The following is a 20,072-nucleotide window of genomic DNA, read 5'->3' on the forward strand; positions in this document are numbered from 1 at the left end:
AAACATGGGCAGGTTAAAAATGAAAACTATTGATTATGTGTTTCAGTAGGACATAGGGACTCTGGGGTTTATTCCAGCTCAACAATTCTGATTCTACAATTGTCTGGACCTACTTGCCAGACTGTGAATGTGACATGATGAACTCACACTAAAAGTCTCATCTGGAAATATCTATTCTGGTTTCATTATAACTTGCCAATGGAGCTTTTACTATCAGTATAAGAAATCACCTCTGGTTTGCCACTGCTAGGACGGAGACCACTGGTGGCAATCTGGTGGTACTATTTGTCACTATTAAAGGCTTCCCCCATCCTGAGACGCCCAAAGACTTCCCCAGGCAAGGGGAAACCTCGGAATGTGAGGGGGGGGGGAGCATAGCAAGTTTTCCATTAATTTAAATTAAATATTTCCAGTGCCAGATCTGGGTTATGCTATGTAAATTTATGTGAAGATGATTTTGCCCACAAATTCCTTAGCTAGAAAAAGAGCATCCTGAAGAAGAAAGTACTGTCTATTAGTGGAGAGTGATGTTGCTGATTTTACTTTATTCTGACACAAGCTTGCCTCAGTCCACATTTGGCAAATTGGCATGCTTTTGTTTTTTTTATTGGCCATTTGGGAGATAAAGTGGCTTTCTCTGAATATCTGATGTCTCGAGCATGTAGTACTGAAAGGTGTGCTTGCGAAGAGAGATAATGTCATAAACGGATGAAACCCATTTTTGCCCTGATCCCTAGACTTCCCAGTGGACTTTCTACTCTGTCAAGTAGAAATCCAGGAATTTCTAAAGTTGTCATATTCACCATTTATTTCATTTAAACCAGTGGTTCTTAACCTTGGGTTACTCAGGTGTTTTTGAACTGCAACTCCCAGAAACCCCACCCAGCACAGCTCGTGGTGAAGGCTTCTGGGAGTTGCAGTCCAAAAACACCTGAGTAACCCAAGGTTAAGAACCACTGATTTAAACCACAGCTCTGAACAGATAACATGCATGATTACACCAACCTGCATATAGTGCATAATTTAGTTATATTTTTTAATGTAGCAATTAAGACATAAGAATCACAACATGGAATATGTATGTGGGTAATGCAAATGCAACAACCTTTGGTTTCAGGTTATGATTTTGACATCTACTTCCAGAAGAGGTGTCCTCTTCTACCCAGCCACCTACCCCCCCTTTTTTTTAGAAAGTTGAAATGCATTCAATTTTAACCAGAAGGCAAAGTAGAAAAATAAGAAAAATAATTATTTCATACTGTGTCATACGGGATACAGAGCAAGCCACAACAAATTTTGAGAGCATTATAAATAAAACGCAGGCTGTTGTGAACCATAGCTGAGGAGATGGAATAGTCATGGGAACATGTCCCCTTCCCACTCAGATATAGTTTTTCCCTGGCTTTTGCTGCTTGTCTTGTCTATGCTTCTAATGTTGCCAATTTCCCAATTTTAAAATAACTTCCATTTTTTAAAATTTGGTTGCAAATTAATTGTAATGAAAACATGAATATTCAGAGCATCCCTATCTTTATGAGACATAGACAAGCTTGCTATTTGCAAGACGGAGGTCTTTCGGGTGGGTGCCCAGGTATCAGTGGTCTGGGGAACTCCCTCTCTTTTTTTGGGGGGGGGTGACTCTTACCACCAAGAGTGAGGTTCGCAGCTTGGATGTACATTTGGACCCAGTACTCATCATGGAGACCCAGGTGTCATCAGTGGTCCATTCCGCACACTTCCACCTTCGGCAGATTGCCAGCTGCATCCCTATCTTGATGTGGGGGCGCTCACCACTTTGGTCCATGCACTCGTAGTCTCAAGATTAGACTACTGTGATGCACTCTATGTGGGGCTGCCTTTGAGATTGAAGTGGAAACTTCACATGGTACAAAATGCCATAGCCAGATATCTAACTGGAGTGCAGAGGCACCAACATATTTCCCCCATGCTGGCTGCCTTGCACTGGTTGTCCATTCATTTCTGCGTTGATTTCAAAGTTCTTACGATTACTTATAAAGCACTAAATGGTTTAGGACCTCGATATGTGGTAGAGCACCTTCTCCCACCCAGTTGTGCCAGAGACACTCGTTCTAGCCAGGCCAGGCGACTGAGGGGCCTAATGCCGAGGGAGGCCTGGAGGGAAAGAATGAGGAACTGGGCCTTCTCGGCAGTGGCCCTTCGCCTCTGGAACAACTTGCCTGTTGAGATCTGCCTGGCTCCCTCTCTGGGTGTCTTTAGAAGTAAACTTAAGATATGGCTATTTAGGCAGGCTTTCCCTCCTGCTGTATCTTAATATTTACATTTTTTCATCTTGGATTCTTGCATGTTTATTGGTTCTATTGAAGTTTATTATATTGTTTTTTATTCTATAGAATATTCTATTCTATAGAATTTTATTCTATTTTTATTCTATTTTATGAATTCTGTTGGGATGAGCATATTTCCCCCACTATGGCTGCCTTGCATTGGCTGCCCATTCGTTTCCACATTGATTTCAAAGTGTTAATGCTGACATATAAAGCCCTAAACGGTTTAGGACCTTGATACGTAGTGGAACATCTTCTCCCACCTAGATCTACTCGAATCACTCGATACAGGCAGGAAAGGCAGCAGAGGGGCCTAACGCCGAGGGACGCCTGGAAAGAAAGAACAAGAAACCGGGCCTTCTCGGCAGTGGCCCCTTGACTTTGGAATAAACTTCCATCAGAAATTCACCTGGCACCCTCGCTGGGTGTTTTTAAGAGCCAACTTAAGACCTGGCTCTTTAGGCAGGACTTCCCTCCGGTCACTACTTGATTTTCTTTTCTACCTTAACTTCAATTTTGCTTTTCCATCTTGAATGCTACTAATATTATTGATTTAAACAATTAAAACCATTTTTATTGTTTATATGTTAACTTTTCATGTTTTTACTGTAAGCCACCCAGAGTAGACATAGTCTATATGGGTGGGATACAAATCTAATGAATGAATGAATGAATGAATGAATGAATGAATTTATGAAAAGTTACTGTTTCCATGTTCTCTATGTTATATGTTCCAGGATGAGAAATAGGAGAGGAAAATCTATTAGTTTACAGGAGCTGTTCAATCTTTGTGAAACATATTTTAGTAACATTTTATAGCCATGTATGACTACATTATGCTTTCTTCCCATATCCATCAATTATGGTGCTTTGGAGGGCTAATGTTCTAATTTGGGAAATTGTAAGGTACGTATTTTGTATTTTTGAAGATGTTGTCTAGAAATTAGGAACAGTAGGTTTACTTGACTGTTCATTACTGATGTCCATGGCTCAATATAAATTTCCTTACCAGATTGAAAAAAGTTAATTTTAAAAATCTATTGGATACCTCAGTGAGTTAGATATCTAAGTGTGTATCTAGAACAGTGGTTGTCAACCTTGGGTCCTCAGATATTTTGGACTACAAGTCTCAGAAATCCTGACCCGTATGGCTAGTGGTGAAGGATTCTGGGAGTTTTAGTCCAAGAACATCTGGGGACCCAAGGTTGGGAACCACTGATCTAGAGGTTGAAAGTTCATTCCTCCACTGTGCATCCCAGAAGAACCAAGCTTGTGTAGTTCAAGGGAATGGTAAACCACATCTCAGTACTCTCTACCTAGAAAACCCTGAAAAGGAACATCATAAGCAGAAATTGACGTGTTAACATACAATTATTAATATTGTAATAGAGTTACAATTCAGTTAGCTTTATGGAGTCTTGACAATATGCATTATACCCTTATTATCTTTGATTTGTCCGGTCTTTAAACAGATTTCTAAAGTTTAGAAATGATGTATATCATTTTTTTAGATCTTTGTATTTTTTAGGTGATGTGATGTTCTTTTCAAACTTTTGCTTTCTTTCACTTCCAATAATATCAATAATGATTAAACCTACTGCACAGTTTTCTAGGCAACACCTTCAAAATATATCACTCTGTACTAGACATGGGGATGAATATAAAAACGAATATCCCTGATTCATCAGATATTCGTTGCTTTTTGTTCTTGGGGTTCAGAGACCCCGGTGAAAATGAAGCAATGAATATAACCTTTTTATATTCATCCCTTTGTCTGTCCCTAACTGCTTATGCCCCTGTGGATCAGCTATTCCTCAGGGACATAAGCAAAGAGGGATTTTCCCTTGAGGTGGCTTAGTAAAGCCTGCCCAAAGGGAATCCCACCCCCGGGCCTGGGGGAAGGCTTGGCTCCCCCTTTCCTCCTCTTCCTGTGCCCTTATGGCATAGGAACAGGAGGGAAGGGATCAAAGCAATCTGCCAGCACTGCTGCCTTTTTAAAAAAAAATATGACCTGATGAACCAACAAATTGATTCGTGGTTCGTCAGGCCACTGGGGGGAATTCATGGTTTGTGGGTCATCAAGTTTGATAACTCACAAACTAAGACTCCATCTCTAATCTGTACCTTATAAATTTGCCTTTCAACCTATGACAGTTTATCTGGTTTTATTTATTTTGGGGGAAAAACCTATTAGGTTCTGTAGCCACTTTGTACTGATAATTAGGCAGCATACTGAATATTTCAGCTATTTTCCAGTAACCTTTAATTTTTTAAAAAAATTAGGCCTTCAAAAATTCAAAACTGATGGCTGTAAATAAAATAGGTAAGTTAGGGAGATATTGAACTGTTCTTTATAGAGATACTTCACAAGGATATCTTGCACTTATTTTGAAGCTAGAACAATCTTCACTTTCAAATTGGAGTTTAATTTAGAAGAATTATTTACTGGTATATTCTGGACTATTTCTTGTATGATTTTACAATTGTTTTTAAATTTTTAAAGACTTTTAAGTTGCTTGACTGAAAAAAATCTTTGCAATTTTATCTAGGGTTCTAGTGCTTTCATGAAGTTACTATTTTATTTGAGGCCAACTTTCTGAAATCAATGTGATTCATGGCAGCATATTAGTACAGTACTAGTATATGAATATCAGTATTAAATATTTGTTACTCCAGTTAATGCTGTTTATGTTTATTGAACCAAACTTGGCAACAGAGATTTGTGCACAAATGCGGACTTAGGTCTCATATATACAGTAGTGCTGAATTATAGGGTCTGCTGGCTATATTGCATTTTCACATCTGGGGGCATGGCTTCACTCACTGTTCTATTCCAAGCAATTATATCATGGCTTACTAAGCCATGTTTCAGTTTTCTTTTCCTGATCCTCAATAGAACAAGGAAATCTCTAAATTTTGTTCCCCATTTAATCCAAGAGAGAAACAGTATTTAGTAGCTTCAGAACAAATTATGATTTTAATCCAGTGGTTTACAGTGATGGCTTGTTCCAAAGAAGGCAACCATATGTTTTTGTTTGGAGTAACATTGGAAATTCTTTAGTAGCTATTTCTTCAAGAGGCTCCAATCAAGCACAAAATGCTTCTGCATAAAGGGTATCAGTGCAATAAGATGAGGTAGTATGATCCAGACAGGGAAACTAAGTTGTAGTCCACATTCACAGTCCTAAATACTTGGTTCAAGTATGATAGGGCTACTCATCTGTTTGAAGGAAGAGAACAGAACTCAGCCTCTTTGTCTTTGTGGAATAAGTAAAGGGCTGGTAAGAGTTCCTGTTGGATAGATAAATACATGCACACGAATTAAATAAATAATGTGATTTGTCCTCCATGTTTGTGTCTTTGTGCCCACCCTCATAGCTTCCTTTATGTATTTTACATTTAAAAGTGGTGGTAAAACTGAAACTCTGTTCAGCATTCCCCCTTTGGACACCTTGGGAAAGGAATAAGATAGGAAAGGTCAATCCAGAGGCATTTCATTTTTGGAAGATTTCTTCTGCAACTGCCCTTTCTAAGAATCTGTAGGTCATGCACTGTGTTCCAATAAGGTTTATAAAATAATATTAAACAAGACTTTAATTATTTACCAGAATTCAATATTCGCTTGCATCTGCTCTTCATTTTGCATCTATATGAATTTTAAGTAACTAGCGAAACAGCTGTAAAACAGTCTGTATTCAGAAACAGGAGGGAAAAATAAACCTGAAGTGCTTCATTGGATGCCAATATTAAGGCTACTAATAAAAGCAGAAAATTAGTTCTGAGATCCTCTAATGAAGAGAGCAGAATATTTTGAAAATCCAAGTGGCATGGATTTTACAAATACAATAATAATACCAAAGCAATGCATTATACTGACTACTATGAAAACAATATTTAATTGTTTCAATATGGACAAGCAATTCATCTAAAGCTCATAACAAGGAGTATTTCCAAAACTAAAATATATTTATCAAAGAATAATTCTGCAGGCATAGCATAGAGCAACTGGAAAATTAATTCAGTCCCTGTGCATTTTTTAATCCCAAATTTATAACATGTTTCTATGGTTTGAAGTATTCTCCCATGCCACCTTATTTTAAGCATGCTCTTCTTTGCTTTATGTTACTTTCCATGGTTGCTATGGCAAAAAGAGAGAGAAAAGAAAAGAAAAGAAAGACAATACAGTTGCCCATTGAACAATAAGCTCTTGTTTACTGTTGTACGGATATGTTTGTGTAAGGGACCACCACCCCTTACGCACACTTCTCTTTTCTGTGGAATGAGACTTAAATCTTCTCTTCCTGATTGGAAGCAAACTATTGATTGCTTTTGTACTGGAGTTCAGGAATATGTTGATATTTTCAAAACATTGTTTGATGACAAGTTGAAATAGCAAGCCAGGATCTCCCTGTAGAATTGTACTCCTGCACATGTGGGGCAGCTGGCTTTTACAATATGAGGTACCCGTGTTCAGTATAGGTGAAATTGTAGAGTAGGACAGGCTCAAGGGCTGTATTGCCCGTTTACCATCAGCTTGGACCTTTGAGGGCTACATCTGCTCCCCTTTCCCCCTGCCAAAACAGGAGTGAGTATGAATCTATTTTGGCTTTTTTAAAGGTAGAAGTGTGAAATAGTTTTAAAATGGACAGTCACATCTGCATGCAGCCTGTGGTCTATTTTTAGACCACCTTTTTCCCCCCGCAGCAGTAGGTCTCCAGAAATTCAGCAGCAGCATTGGGGACCTTTCTCGCCTACATGAGGTCAACATGCCACATAGTTCTCCATCCTGTTCTATAGGCCCTGGCTTCTAGACTACTGGAATGATAACTATGAAGGATACATAGAATTAATCTTGTCTCTTGGTTCTCAAACCAGGGTCCCCAGATGTTCTTGAACTGCAATTTCCAGAGCCTTGACCGCTTGCTGTGCTAGCCAGGATTTCTGGAAGTTGCAGTCTAAGAACATCTGGGGAAAACCACTGATCCAGCCTAGTCCACAAGCTACATTGAGTCATCTCAGCTAGTAGATTGGGAAGGGTGGCACAGTCAGTGAGCACTGTGCCATCTGTACCATTAGAACGAGTACTTCAGCAGCTGTCCTACCCAAGCTTCTGCCACAATCATCAAGTGCTCCACAACCAAACTAGAAGACAGAAAGATTATGGAGTACCATTCACATCCTACTCAAGAACCCATTATCACTTGAATGCCAGTGTGTAGTATAGTTTCTCTCTATTGCTTGCTCCTCAGCACACTCAATTACATGTCATTGGTCATGGTAAAGGTAAAGGTTCCCCTTGACAACTTTTTTTTTGTCCAGTCGTGTTTGACTCTAGGGGGCGGTGCTCATCCCCGTTTCCAAGCCATAGAGCCAGCGTTTTGTCCGAAGACAATCTTCCATGGTCACATGGCCAGTGCGACTTAGACACGGAAAGCTGTTACCTTCCCACCGAGGTGGTCCCTATTTATCTACTCGCATTTGCATGCCTTTGAACCGCTAGGTTGGCGGGAGCTGGGACAAGTGATGGGAGCTCACTCCGTCGCGTGGATTCGATCTTATGACTGCTTGGTCTTCTGACCCTGCAGCACAGGCTTCTGCTGTTTAGCCCGCAGCGCCACCACGTCCCTCATTGGTCATGAGTGCAACCTTTTACTTACTTGCTTTACTTACCCATCCATACAAAATAGGTGGTGGTGGAGTTTATCATCTTTACTCTCCTTATTAAATTAAGCCTTGCAATCTAGTAGGGAATTATTCAATCATAATTCTATATCTATCATTACATCATTATGCTATAGTTACTGGATTTTCTGTCTCCTGTAAAAGTTTTCAGGCTTTTTTCTTATATGTATCTTTTTTAGGCAAAAATCTCAAACTTGGAATCTCTTGTTATTATTTAGATTAGTATTATGAGGTGTTTAGCTGCTAGCTGTAGCGCAAATGTGCTGGACTGGGTTGGAAGGCAGTATAGTACAGCAGTGCAATAGGTAACAATAACAATAAGCTTATAACTGGAGAGCAGGAATCGTCTCTATGAGATCATTGGGTCCAGCCCGTCAAGGATACAAACATTTTAAAATAAGCAACTCCTCCCTTGGCTGAAGTCCTTTGTCTATTACCTGTTGGCAGTTTTAGTAAATAAGTTTTCTAAGAGTGGAAAAAGAGGTGTTATGTAATACTCATCATCATCCTCAACGAATTCCCAGCTGACTATCAAACCAAATGAGCTGCACCATGAGGACATTTGAGTGTAAGTACAGTGTCAAGTATGGTTTGTTAGCAACAAAATTCTTTAGTGAGGAGATTTGAAAGGAGCAATTATGCAAAATGACACACACAATTGCAGACATAATTAACCCAAAATGTTCTTTTTCTGCATATAGAAATATTTAACCTGATTTCTTAGGATGTTGCTTTGTATTTTCGGTTTTAAATAATTTCTTAGCAAGGTGTATAGGAATCCACATCTTTTTGGTTTAGTTTTCTATTTTGGCGGATAAATGTGTTCTTTATATTGCATGCTGCTTGTACACAGGCCAATACATTTTCCTCTTGTTACTTGAATTTTCATAATTAAATTCTTACTCTCTATGCAATTACCTCTTGTCTTCATTTTATTTCTAAATGCAGAGGATTGCTCCTTCAGGAAAACAGCAGGTTTTCAGAAGCATTACATTACTATAAATTGGCCATTGGAAGCAGGCCTACTTTAGCATGTAAGTAAAATTTAATGTTCATTTATTTTAAACGATGCTTCCCCCCCCCCCACATTGTTATAAATACCATGGTTAGAAGAAACATCTGTGAAATATACATAATTTACAGTGAATTAGTTTGCACTTATGCAAAGAGAGGCTCTGCATGAACACTGAATACCTGCCCTCATACCCTCTAGAGTCTGGTCTGGTCCTGTTGTTTGGTCTGGTGAGGCAGCTACTTCAGACAGTTGATTTGTAGTGTCATGAAGGGGCAGCAGAGTTATTCTTGTTGTATTTCTACTGACAGGGAAGGAAAAGTGATGTTTGTATAGCCGTTTTGCTTCAGGTGGCAAAATAAACTGACTGGGCCCACAGACTGTGCACCAATACTTCACTTTCCCCTCTTACTTTTTATTTTTATTTTTGCAGCTTTAATATAAGAAGACAAAATTAAATTGAACTTACAAAGGAAAAAAACAGAACTAAAAAGGATAAATACAGTAATGTTAGTGCTCACTATAAACCACCAGTATACATTTACAATATCATTTCACTGCATAGATCTTATATTACACATATAAATCAATATAGGTTTTTCATATGTCCAGATAAATGTCCTTATAAAATTGGCATCTATATGATATTTGTTCAAATAAAGCTCTGACCATTGAGTAGCTGATAGTGGATGTTTATCATTTCAGGCTTTGAGTATAAGCCTCTTAGCCACCACAAAGACTCGTAAAGTCCAGTTTCATTGTCCCTTTGCTAGGCCCTATAGGACAAGAATATAATTTAAGACCACATGAATAGCCAGAAATATCAAGGATTTCCCCAGTACTGCATTAATACAAGTGAAAACTTCAATTGAAAACAAATGCATTACTAGGTAAGCCCAGATTGCATATGTCGAGGATGCATTTCCAATATTACATCTCCTACATCTGTCCAAATTTGACAATATCTTCTGCACTAGTACTTCACTTTAGAAAACATATTGTTTGGGACAGCTCTGTATCCTGTTCTTGATTCAGACCCACAAAGATTTTCCGCTACTAAAATTCCAGTTCACTTGGATAACGAGAGCATTGTTTGTTCATCAGACCTCCATTTATACCGGTTTCAGACTTTGATCTTTCTCTTATTTTAAAGTAGAACAGAATATTCTATGTATGGAATAAATGGGTTAAATATCCTGTTTTTCATATATCATTCTCTTAACAAGAATGAATTTGATTTTGATTAAGAAAGCACATCAACACGTGTGACATTCCAGTTCCATTCTAGTAAAATTCCAGTTCCAATTTTCTAAATTGTTTCTGAAATAGGTAGTCTTAATTTAAACACAATGTTGAGCTTCTGATACATTGGCTTATTTACAGTGTGCCTGTTAAGCTTTGTCAGGATTTTCTGGAGAGCAGTGTTGATTGCTACAGAAATAACTGTTCATGTTTGTACTTTTTTAAAAAGTACAAAACAGCTCTCATAACCTCTGAGATTGCAGTTACAAACCTTAACCTTATTAGAAATAGGATGCAAGAGAAAGTTCTTATTAAGAGCTGCCACATTTAAACTCAGAATAGCCATGACGTTCCCCAGTATTCAGTAAGGAAGGAACAAGAAGAAGACATTTTGCAATAATATGCTAGGGTTGAAGATGAAACAGCCATTGTAAATGGCACAACTTTTCTAGTTTTTAAGTTCATGTATATAATACTTTCATGTTTGCTCTCACACAGCTGCCTACTTAAACACTGGTATCATCTTAATGAACCAAGGCAAGGCCGAGGAAGCCAAGAAGACATTCTTGAAGTGTTCAGAAATTCCTGATGAAAACTTAAAAGATCCTCATGCTCATAAAAGCTCTGTTACCAGCTGCCTTTATAATTTGGGAAAACTCTACCATGAACAGGGACAGTATGAGGTGAGTGTTTTCCCTTCCATACAAAAAATGCATGTGTTTTGTAATGATTGATTGGATCCACATATGGAAGTCAGCTATTCAATTATTCTGTAATTAAATGTTGTTTTAAGTCATACAATGAAGTTTCTTCATAAAGCATTTGTGGAATAGATTTTTTTTAATGTACAATGCCGGGGGGGGGGGGGGAGAGAACACAGCTTATTATAAGCAAATTTACTTGATTCAGTAGCTAAAATACTGCTGCTTAGCATAGTAAGTTGTAACTAGAATATGACCCCTAAAGAGTTTCAGTTGATTCACTGGGCCCATTCTTATTGTGACTCACAACAGAATTTCAGCGAATGAATTTATTTGGTACCTGTTCTTGTCTAGCCAGTAATGAAACTACATTGGGAAGGTTTGAATACAGAGATAAAGGAAGGCTGAACAAAACTTCAACACTGCACTTTTAATATTGTTATGTATTCTTAAGTTCTTACACACACACACACACTTTTTTTATACATAAGAAACAAAACTAAAGAAAATGTACATACACTTAATATGCTCCCCCCCCCCCAAACCAATGGAAATATTCTGTTTCCTTCCTTTTATGGAGCCTCATTCTCCTTCCAAAAATACATTGACTCTTGTGAAGGTACACAGACCTTCCTCTTAGTTGGTACAAAATCAATAAATTCTACCCATATATCTCTAAACATATTCTTATTTGGCAGTCCTTTTCTTACTTTGATATTACATGTCAGTTTATCATTACTAGCTATGTTCCACATTTCTTTATATCATTCATTTTATTGGAAACCACACTTAATTTTCCAGTTCTTTGCTATTATTGAGCCACTGTTACAAGATTTGTGATCAATTCTTTCATCGTCCATTTCCATTGTTCACTCTTAAATATTGATAAAAGTGCTATGTTAGGACATATTCATAAATTTAACTTCAGTGTTTCACTTATATCTTTAACACAAAACTTCATTATATATTCACATTACCACCACATATGAAAGTAGTTTCCCTTTTCTTACTCACATCTCCAACGTATCTTAGAATATTTTTTATCCTTACAATTCAGTTACACTGGTGTTAAGTACAATCTCCAGACTAATTTGTAAAATTTTTGTTTTATTCTTACAGACATACATTTTAAGAATCTTTTATTCCATATACTCTTCCATTTTTCAATAATTATTTTTTTAAGTTCTTATTTGTTGGTTTGCTGATTTATTTATTTATTTATGTGGTGTGACTTGTCATTTCAAAAAACTCCAAAGCAAAGCAGAAAACAGTTAGATCACAGGCATGCAGTAAAAGTTCAAACAGAGAACCTACCATAAAACCTGAAAATTAGCTTCACAGTACCATCGGATAGTAAACAGGGCCTCCACACAGACTGTAGAGACTGTACTGGTCTATAATAGACTCTCAGGTAATCTGTTCCTGGGTTGTTTGTGGGCCTTATGAACCAACACAATCCTGGCTCAATAGTTAAGTAGTAGGATTGCAGAACTTCCAACTATAGATATTGTGTGTACATGTTGGGAAACTCAGCTACACTGGGCCCTCGACTTACGAACTTAATCCGTTCTACGTTCGTACTTCGGAAAGTTTGTAAGTCAACCTACCATTTCCCATTGAAATGCATGGGAACGGAATTAATCCATTCCAGCATTTTAAAAAAAATAAAAAAATAAAACTAAAAAGAGCAAGTCCCACGTTGGGACTGCAAAACACACACACACACAAACACAGAAACATAACCCCCCAGTCCAAACCCACCCTCCAAAACCCACACAGAAAAGTTTTTTTAAAAAGAGGACTTACCAGTCCGAAGCCTCCCAGCGCTCCGCTGGCTCCGTGCGGCCGGGAGCGAGCGGCCAGGCGCCCGGCCTGCTCTAGCCTCCCGGCCCTTCACTGCCTCTGCTGCCTTTGGAGCTTTCAAAGGGCTTCCTCCGATGTCGGGAAAAGCCCTTTGAAACCTCTGAAGGCACTGATCGCGGTGGCGAGGACCCCCAGGGAGGTCTCCCATGGTGGCGTACAAGCCCTGGGAGACCTCCCTGGGGGTCCCCGCCACCGCGATGGGCGGCTTTGGAGCTCTCTGAGGTCAAAAAGGCAGGGAGAAACTGCAGGAAGTTCCAAACGAGAAGCAAGCTGGCTCAGCATCGGTTGAAAGGAGGGAGCCAATTTCCCCCTGGCCAGCCGGCTTGCTTTTCCAAATGAGAAGCAAGCCGGCCGGCCGGGGAGAAATCGGCTCCCTCCTTCCACCCAATGGTGAGTCCTGTTCGCGCCGGGCTGACCTCAGCCGGCGTGAAGGGGACTCACCATCGGGTGGAAGGAGGGAGCTGATTTCTCCCCGGCCGGCCGGCTTGCTTTCGAAGCCAGAAAGAAAGGAAGAAAGCGTGGGAAGTTCAAACTTCCCACGCTTTCTCCCTGCCTTTTTGGCTTCCGAGGTTTCAAAAGGCTTCCTCCGATGTCGAGGAAAGCTCCAAAAGCAGGGAGGAAGGGCAGGAAATTCGAATTTCCCGCCCTTTCTCCTTGCCTTTTGGGTTCGTAACCCGATCTGCGTTCGCAAGTAGGGTTTACTACTTGCGATGAGATTGGGTTTGTAACCCGAAATGTTCGTAACTAGGGCCGTTCGTAAGTCGAGGACCCACTGTATGTGGTCTAGCTCCCTCATTCTTTACAGGGTGCAGTTTCCAGATGAAACCAAAAGGTAGCCTCAGAAAAGCACATAGCAATTGCTGAGTCTTGACATTACCAACACATTAAGCACTATCAGTAGACTTTTGGTCTGCAGGAATAATTGCAATTGTTGTTGTAGCTGAACCTGATGATAAGCACTCTTAGCCACTTTAAGCCACTTGGATATCCAACAATAAAGAGGAACCAGGATCCTTCCATGGCTTTGAACCTTTAGGGGAAAGTGCAGCCTCATTCAGGACACATTGATTATTCAGCTCTCAGATTCAGGACTCACCTACCCACAGATTCTCTACCTTTCTGGGATTCATTTTAGTTGTTTAGTCCCATCCAGCTCGCCCCTGCATCCAGACACTAGTTAAGGCTGTGTATGATCACACCTGACTCAGGTGTAATGGAGAAATTGAGCTCTTCAATTTCATCCACGTTCTGATGACACCTTGAGCCAAAAGTCTACCCTCAGTAGCTTTATCGGTCCTTGCTGCTTATATACCGCCCCATAGTGCTTCAAGCACTCTCTGGGCAGTTTACAAGTTAATTATGCAAGCTACACATTGCCCCCCCCCAGCAAGCTTGGTACTCATTTTACCAACCTCGGAAGGATAGAAGGCTGAGTCAACCTTGAGCTGGCTACCTGGGATTGAACCCCAGGTCGTGAGCACAGTTTTGGCTGCAGTACAGCGGTTTAACCACTGCACCACGAGGCTCTTATGTAGATGTTTGAAAAGTTCTGGGTACAAAAATGTGCCTTGTGGCACCCCACATTTAACTACCAGTGAACAGAGACAATGCTGCTCTCTGAAGCCAACTCTCTGAAGCAGAGCAGTATGCTGCCCCTCCCCCCATTTAAGCCATTGAAAGCCTAAGGAGAAGCAGTGTGTTTGAATCCCCCAATTGCTGAGCTGATAAAAATCATCCATTGGCATGCAAAGACCATTCCATCCCATAATCAGACTGAACCCAGACTGAAATGAATCTAGATAATCTCTTCTAAGACCTCCACATGTGTTCTGCCACCACCATCCCCTCATTTCCCTTGTTCTAAAAGTAGTATACTTGTATATGAGTGGTGGACCAGACCAGATGGGCAGGATATAAATCAAATAAATAAATAAATAAATAAATAAATAAATAAATAAATAAATAAATAAATAAATAAATAAATAAATAAATAAATAAATAAATATGGACATTAGTTAGCATTGTATAGTGCTAGTTGTGTTCCATTTACTGGAATACCATATTTCCTTGTTGAGATAAGTGCAGTGCAATATGTTTCCTTACGATAAGGAGAGAAGATAACTTTGAGAGTATTCAGGATATTGATGTAATTATCTCACAGCTTTTCTTGCCCTCAAGATATCGACATATCCCATTGAAAAAACAGGCAAGTGCTCCTACTTTTTTGGGGGGGATCAGCAATAGTAATAGCATTTTCTCAAAGGGGAAGTTGTGTGTAAGACTGTTTTCTGCAAAATATGACATTTTACATTCAAAATGAAATAAGGAGGAATTTCCTGATTGTGAGAACCACTAAGCAGTTGAATTACTTGCCTCCTGATGCTGCAGGTGCCCCATTGCTGGAGGTTTTCAAGAAAAGATTAGACAGCCATCTGTCCAGGATGGTATGAGGTCTCCTGCCTTGGGCAGGGGGTTGGACTAGAAGATATCCAAGGTCCCCTCCAACCATATGATGATTCTATGATTCTGTGAAATGCACAGTTTTATGTATAGAATACAAACTTTCCTCCATATGAAAAACCCTGGTTCTTCTGAATGTATTGCAAAAAGCACTGAAATGCTAAAAATGCACAAAATCTCACACATTGGCCAAAATCCTGTTGCTTAGTGTGATAAAGTTCACTAGAATAAGCCCATTAAATCAATGAAAATTTGGTGAGTCAACTGTTCTGTAAATGCCGCTGATTCAAAAGAGCCTACTCTAAATGCAGCTTGCTATGCTAAATCTCTGTTGATTCAGTAGGCGTACTCTAGTGCACTTTACTACACGTATCAACAAAATTTTGGCCAATATCACCTGATAGGAAGGAAAGTGTGGGGACTTTTCATTCTTGTCTGCAAGAATAAAATAAGCAAAGTTTACATCCAAAGTAAAGGCAACTTTAGCAACAGGAAAAAGAGAAATGGAATGCATATATGTATATACACTGATGCACACACATGTTCTCTGGCTTGTTTGGTGTGTTTGTGTGCATGTATTGCAATTGGACAGTATTTAAAAATAAATGTATAGCTTGATTTACTGAAAAAACAGATGGTGGTTATGAACCATGGAAGTTCAGATAAACATATGGGTCAAATTGAATTAGTTTTGACACAACTGAAAAAACGACGTGGCTGATGTGTTCTCTTTGGTTTAATTGGTTTTTTTTAATGAGCATCTCTTATCTTTATATTGAAAATAAAAGATTCCTTTTGTGCCTAAAAGAATTTTCCCACATAAGCCATATCTGGTTTTTGCTTTGAAATTTCATTTTCTGGGAGCAGTTCCTGGCATTTTATTTCTTTTCTCATGAGCACTATCGTCATTTTAGTCAGAATGATGAACAGCTGCGTCCAGTTGGTGTCCCTTCACTGTCAGAGAGCTGTTTGATCCAGCAGAGGGGATTCTTTCTCCCTCTGAAGGCTTCCTCCCCCGGATCTGCTTCACAGGGTAGAGGGACTCTTTGGAACAGCATGATGGCTAAAGGGAGATGCTTCAGTATAAAACGACATTCACGGAAATTTGTTTCGTCTTCTTACTTAAGCAGAAAAGCTTCCACTGGGTCAAAGATCAGTCCTTCAACAGAGGATAGTAGTTCATTATAACCCTAAGAGTCCTGACATTATTAGCCCCAAATTCATAACTAAAAGAGTCTGGAGAAATTTCTACATACAAGAAAAAGATATATATGAAGTTGAGACTTACTGCTTTCCCTGGTTTCTGATGCTCCATTGCTAAAGGCATTTTCTCCAGCCTCCTTTAGGAACCAGGGTGAAAAAGTATGTATAGTGAAAAGTATCCAAATGAACAAGGTACTGTATGTTAAAAAGCAGGGAAAGGTTCACAATTTATTCTTAAATGTAGCTTTCTCCCCTTGCTTTAGGTATGAGCAAAGGCATACACAAACCAGCCAGTGTAGTTGTCTCCATCTCACATAGTGTGATGCTCCAGTTGCAAACAGGACACATGGGTGTGTGTGTGTGGGTAATATATATTGTGTATGCTACATTGCACTTCCAAATATGTTAAGTGTAAGTGGTTCTGTTTTAAGATAAACAAAATGGTGGCTTTCTAAAGCAAGATAATTACACTACTTCAGATGTTTAATTTCAAAGAACATGGGTTGATAACATATAAAGCACTGGCTGGGTTGTGTATGCCTTTGCTCATACCTTTATATATCTTAGCTACTGCTGATCTTTTTTTTTTAAAAAAAGATCAGCAGTAGATAAGACAATGTCATTTAGAACAATGTGAATGGAAATACGTGTCAACCTGTTGAGCATTTACTAAGTACACTCCTTTTGCGTGTTCAGTATATTCTAAGGAAGTTTATCTGAGTAACCCTAACTGCAGACCTCTGTGAATTTTATGCAGTGCTTTTGTCCTTCACTTGTTTCTAAACTCCTGTATCGAACAATATATTTATTATGTTAGTGATTTGTATAGAGAGTAGATTGGAAGCTATCAACACAGTTATTAAGAATGCCATGGTAATGTCAAAATACTCATTTATAGTAGAATACTTATTTGCATCTTGTACCTTTCCACAGAATTTTAAATGTAGGCTAATGGTTGGGTTTGGAGGGTTTCAAGTGTTCCATTTTCCTATCCCTAAGTGAGATGGGGATTGATGGAAATTATTCTGCATTACTTTGAGAAAAATCATCCATTGATTTATTTTTATAAATAGGAAATGTGTTCTTTGTGATTAATGAAAGTCCCTCTTTATTTTCTCATGGATTAAGTTTGCATGGAAAATGATACATTTGTTATCATTTTGTCATAGGATGCCCTCACAGTTTACAAAGAAGCAATACAAAAAATGCCAAGACAGTTTGCACCACAGAGCTTATATAATATGATGGGTGAGTAGAATTGAACAAGAGCAAGGTTATTGCATCCATTTGTAATTTATTTAAACGCATACACTTTTGTTTAGGTTTGACCATACAAAGCATTATTTAATATAAAATATGTTGCAAGTGTATAAACTAGACTAGTATGAGTAGTATCTTGTTTGAATTATTGTATATGGAAAAGTAACCATGCAGGTGGTCTTCTACATTTTCCAGAGGGGCTGGGTATTGGGGGCTGTCATCATAATGGTATTTAATTGCAAGTAGGTCCTGCAGAACACAATATGAGATCACTTGCAAAGGATTGTGCTTCTAATAACATTTTTCACATCCCAAGGCTAAAAACTCCAAACCATTTTACCCCCAAAATATGATGGGAATAGGAGGGAAACTCACTGCAACTTTTCCTTGTTTATGTATAGTTTCAGGCACCTGCTGTTTCAGCAGTGTTTAGTTTTGAGCATTTTAAACATATTTTTTGTGTACTGCACTGGTGGGTGGGTGTTTTTTCTGTTGGAAACACCAAGGTAAGTATATAAAGAAGCCTTACTGCCTTGGCTGCCTTCTCTAACTGGATGCTTTAACTATAACTCCCATCCGTTCCAGCTATCATGTCCAGTGGCTATCCATGACATACCAGGTTTAGAAAGGCTGATACTAGTCTGTTGAAAAAGGATTTTGCACTCCAAGTTACCCAACTGTAATTAGTGTTAGAACTTTGTCAGAATTAATCTTTTGTACCGCCTGTTTTCCAAGGTTTTTGAAGAAGGTGTCCATTGGCTTTTATCTCACTAGTCTGGCCAGCTGGTTCCCACTTCAAACTCTAGCCACTGATTTACTGTTGATATAAAGTAGTATTATTTTGTCCTGCAGATTTTAAGTGAGAGGGTGTAATTTCTGTCTTGTATTGATAAATACTGCAGTATTTCTTATGTTGTGTATTAAATATGTGCATCGTATGGAAAACTATGCAAAAAATTGTGTCTGTAGCATTGGTGTGATTTATTTGTCCAGCTGTGCTTGAAGAAAGCTATGAAAACCATATGTTTTGGCCCTTTATCAAGGGAAAATATTTTATCAGTCTTCTTTCTTTCACTCCTCAAAGAAAATTATTATTTTAAACCGATAATTTTTAAAATGGGTATCAGACTAACTTTTACAAATTTCCATGTAATGTTTTTTGGTATATATTGTACTTCTTGCCACTTGCCTTCAAGGAATAAGCATAGAGGGTAGAACAGATTAATGGGCTTGGCATTGGGACATGCCATACAAAGTCCAACTCAGCTACATTAAGTAGGTAATCTATTTTGTTTTAAAGCTTCAATTAAATCTTGAGCTCAAGAGATATAATAGTCCCTATGGAACCTTGAATAGTTTCACACTAAAATTAGGCTTACTTGGGGATCAGTCTTCATATAGATGTCTTTTGCTATCCTGGAAACATGATATTATGCAGTTGATTGTGTTGCATTGCTCTTAAAACCGCACAAGCCCACCTGCTAGAATAATTCATATGTTAGCCAGCTTAGTAGTATTAATGGTAGTTGGAGCACAGGGGCCATATTTTAATATTGAAAGGTAACAGGAAAGAAAGTATGCTTGATTCACTCAAATTTCTGATCATTAGTTAGAGATGTAGTTTTTTATTTTAATAACTGTGTTTCTCGAAGAACAGCTGAATAGCTGATCTTCAGGTAGAATTTTGGTAAGTTAGCTAGGTGACACAGTATTTTGAGTTTGTCATTTTGTTTGTAATCTTATGTTGAATGTAAATCAGTGAACTTCTTCAAATCCATGGAAGGGCTTACTTGCAAATTATAAAGATGGAATTTCAAACAGCTGTTCTGAAATGATCTGTAGGCTTGGTTGTGTCGATGTTGGTTAAGCATTAGCCCAGAAATTGATCAAGATGCTCACCTATATTCTAAATTCTGTTGGCTTCCTGTGAGAGAGAGAGAGAGAGAGAGAGAGAGAGAGAGAGAGAGAGAGATAGATAGATAGATAGATAGATAGATAGATAGATAGATAGATAGATAGATAGATCTCTTTTGCAGTTGGATAGAGTAACTCAGTCCAGCAGCAAGTTATTTGGGGAAGTTAAAATTGTGCTTATTATTTAGCTGTATTGAGGCTTGCCTTTATAGCAGAATGCTTGTATGGGGTAGTTTGCCACAAAACTGTCACAACATTTTAATAAGCAACTGATATCTTTATCCGGTTTATAGTATAGTTATAAGTCACTGACACCAAATGGCAAACACCATCTCACAAATACCTTTACACATAAAACAGCCTCCTTGATTAGTCTACAACATCACTCTCTTGCATGTGTGAATTGCACAGCTTAGAATTATTCCACTC

General features: G+C 38.6%; 1 protein-coding gene across 2 annotated transcripts in view; it reads left to right on the plus strand.

The window, feature by feature from the left end:
• Nucleotides 1-20,072, plus strand: part of TMTC2 (transmembrane O-mannosyltransferase targeting cadherins 2) — a 205,644-nt gene that overhangs the window by 134,650 nt on the left and 50,922 nt on the right. For both annotated transcript variants that reach the window (XM_020777798.3, XM_073000306.2), the window contains 3 exons: nt 8,937-9,022; nt 10,741-10,925; nt 17,639-17,717. In XM_020777798.3, coding sequence (XP_020633457.3) covers nt 8,937-9,022; nt 10,741-10,925; nt 17,639-17,717 — 350 coding nt within the window. The remainder of the gene's footprint in view (nt 1-8,936; nt 9,023-10,740; nt 10,926-17,638; nt 17,718-20,072) is intronic.

The sequence above is a fragment of the Pogona vitticeps genome, chromosome 5, assembly GCF_051106095.1.
Source record: "Pogona vitticeps strain Pit_001003342236 chromosome 5, PviZW2.1, whole genome shotgun sequence".
Lineage (NCBI taxonomy): Eukaryota > Metazoa > Chordata > Lepidosauria > Squamata > Agamidae > Pogona > Pogona vitticeps.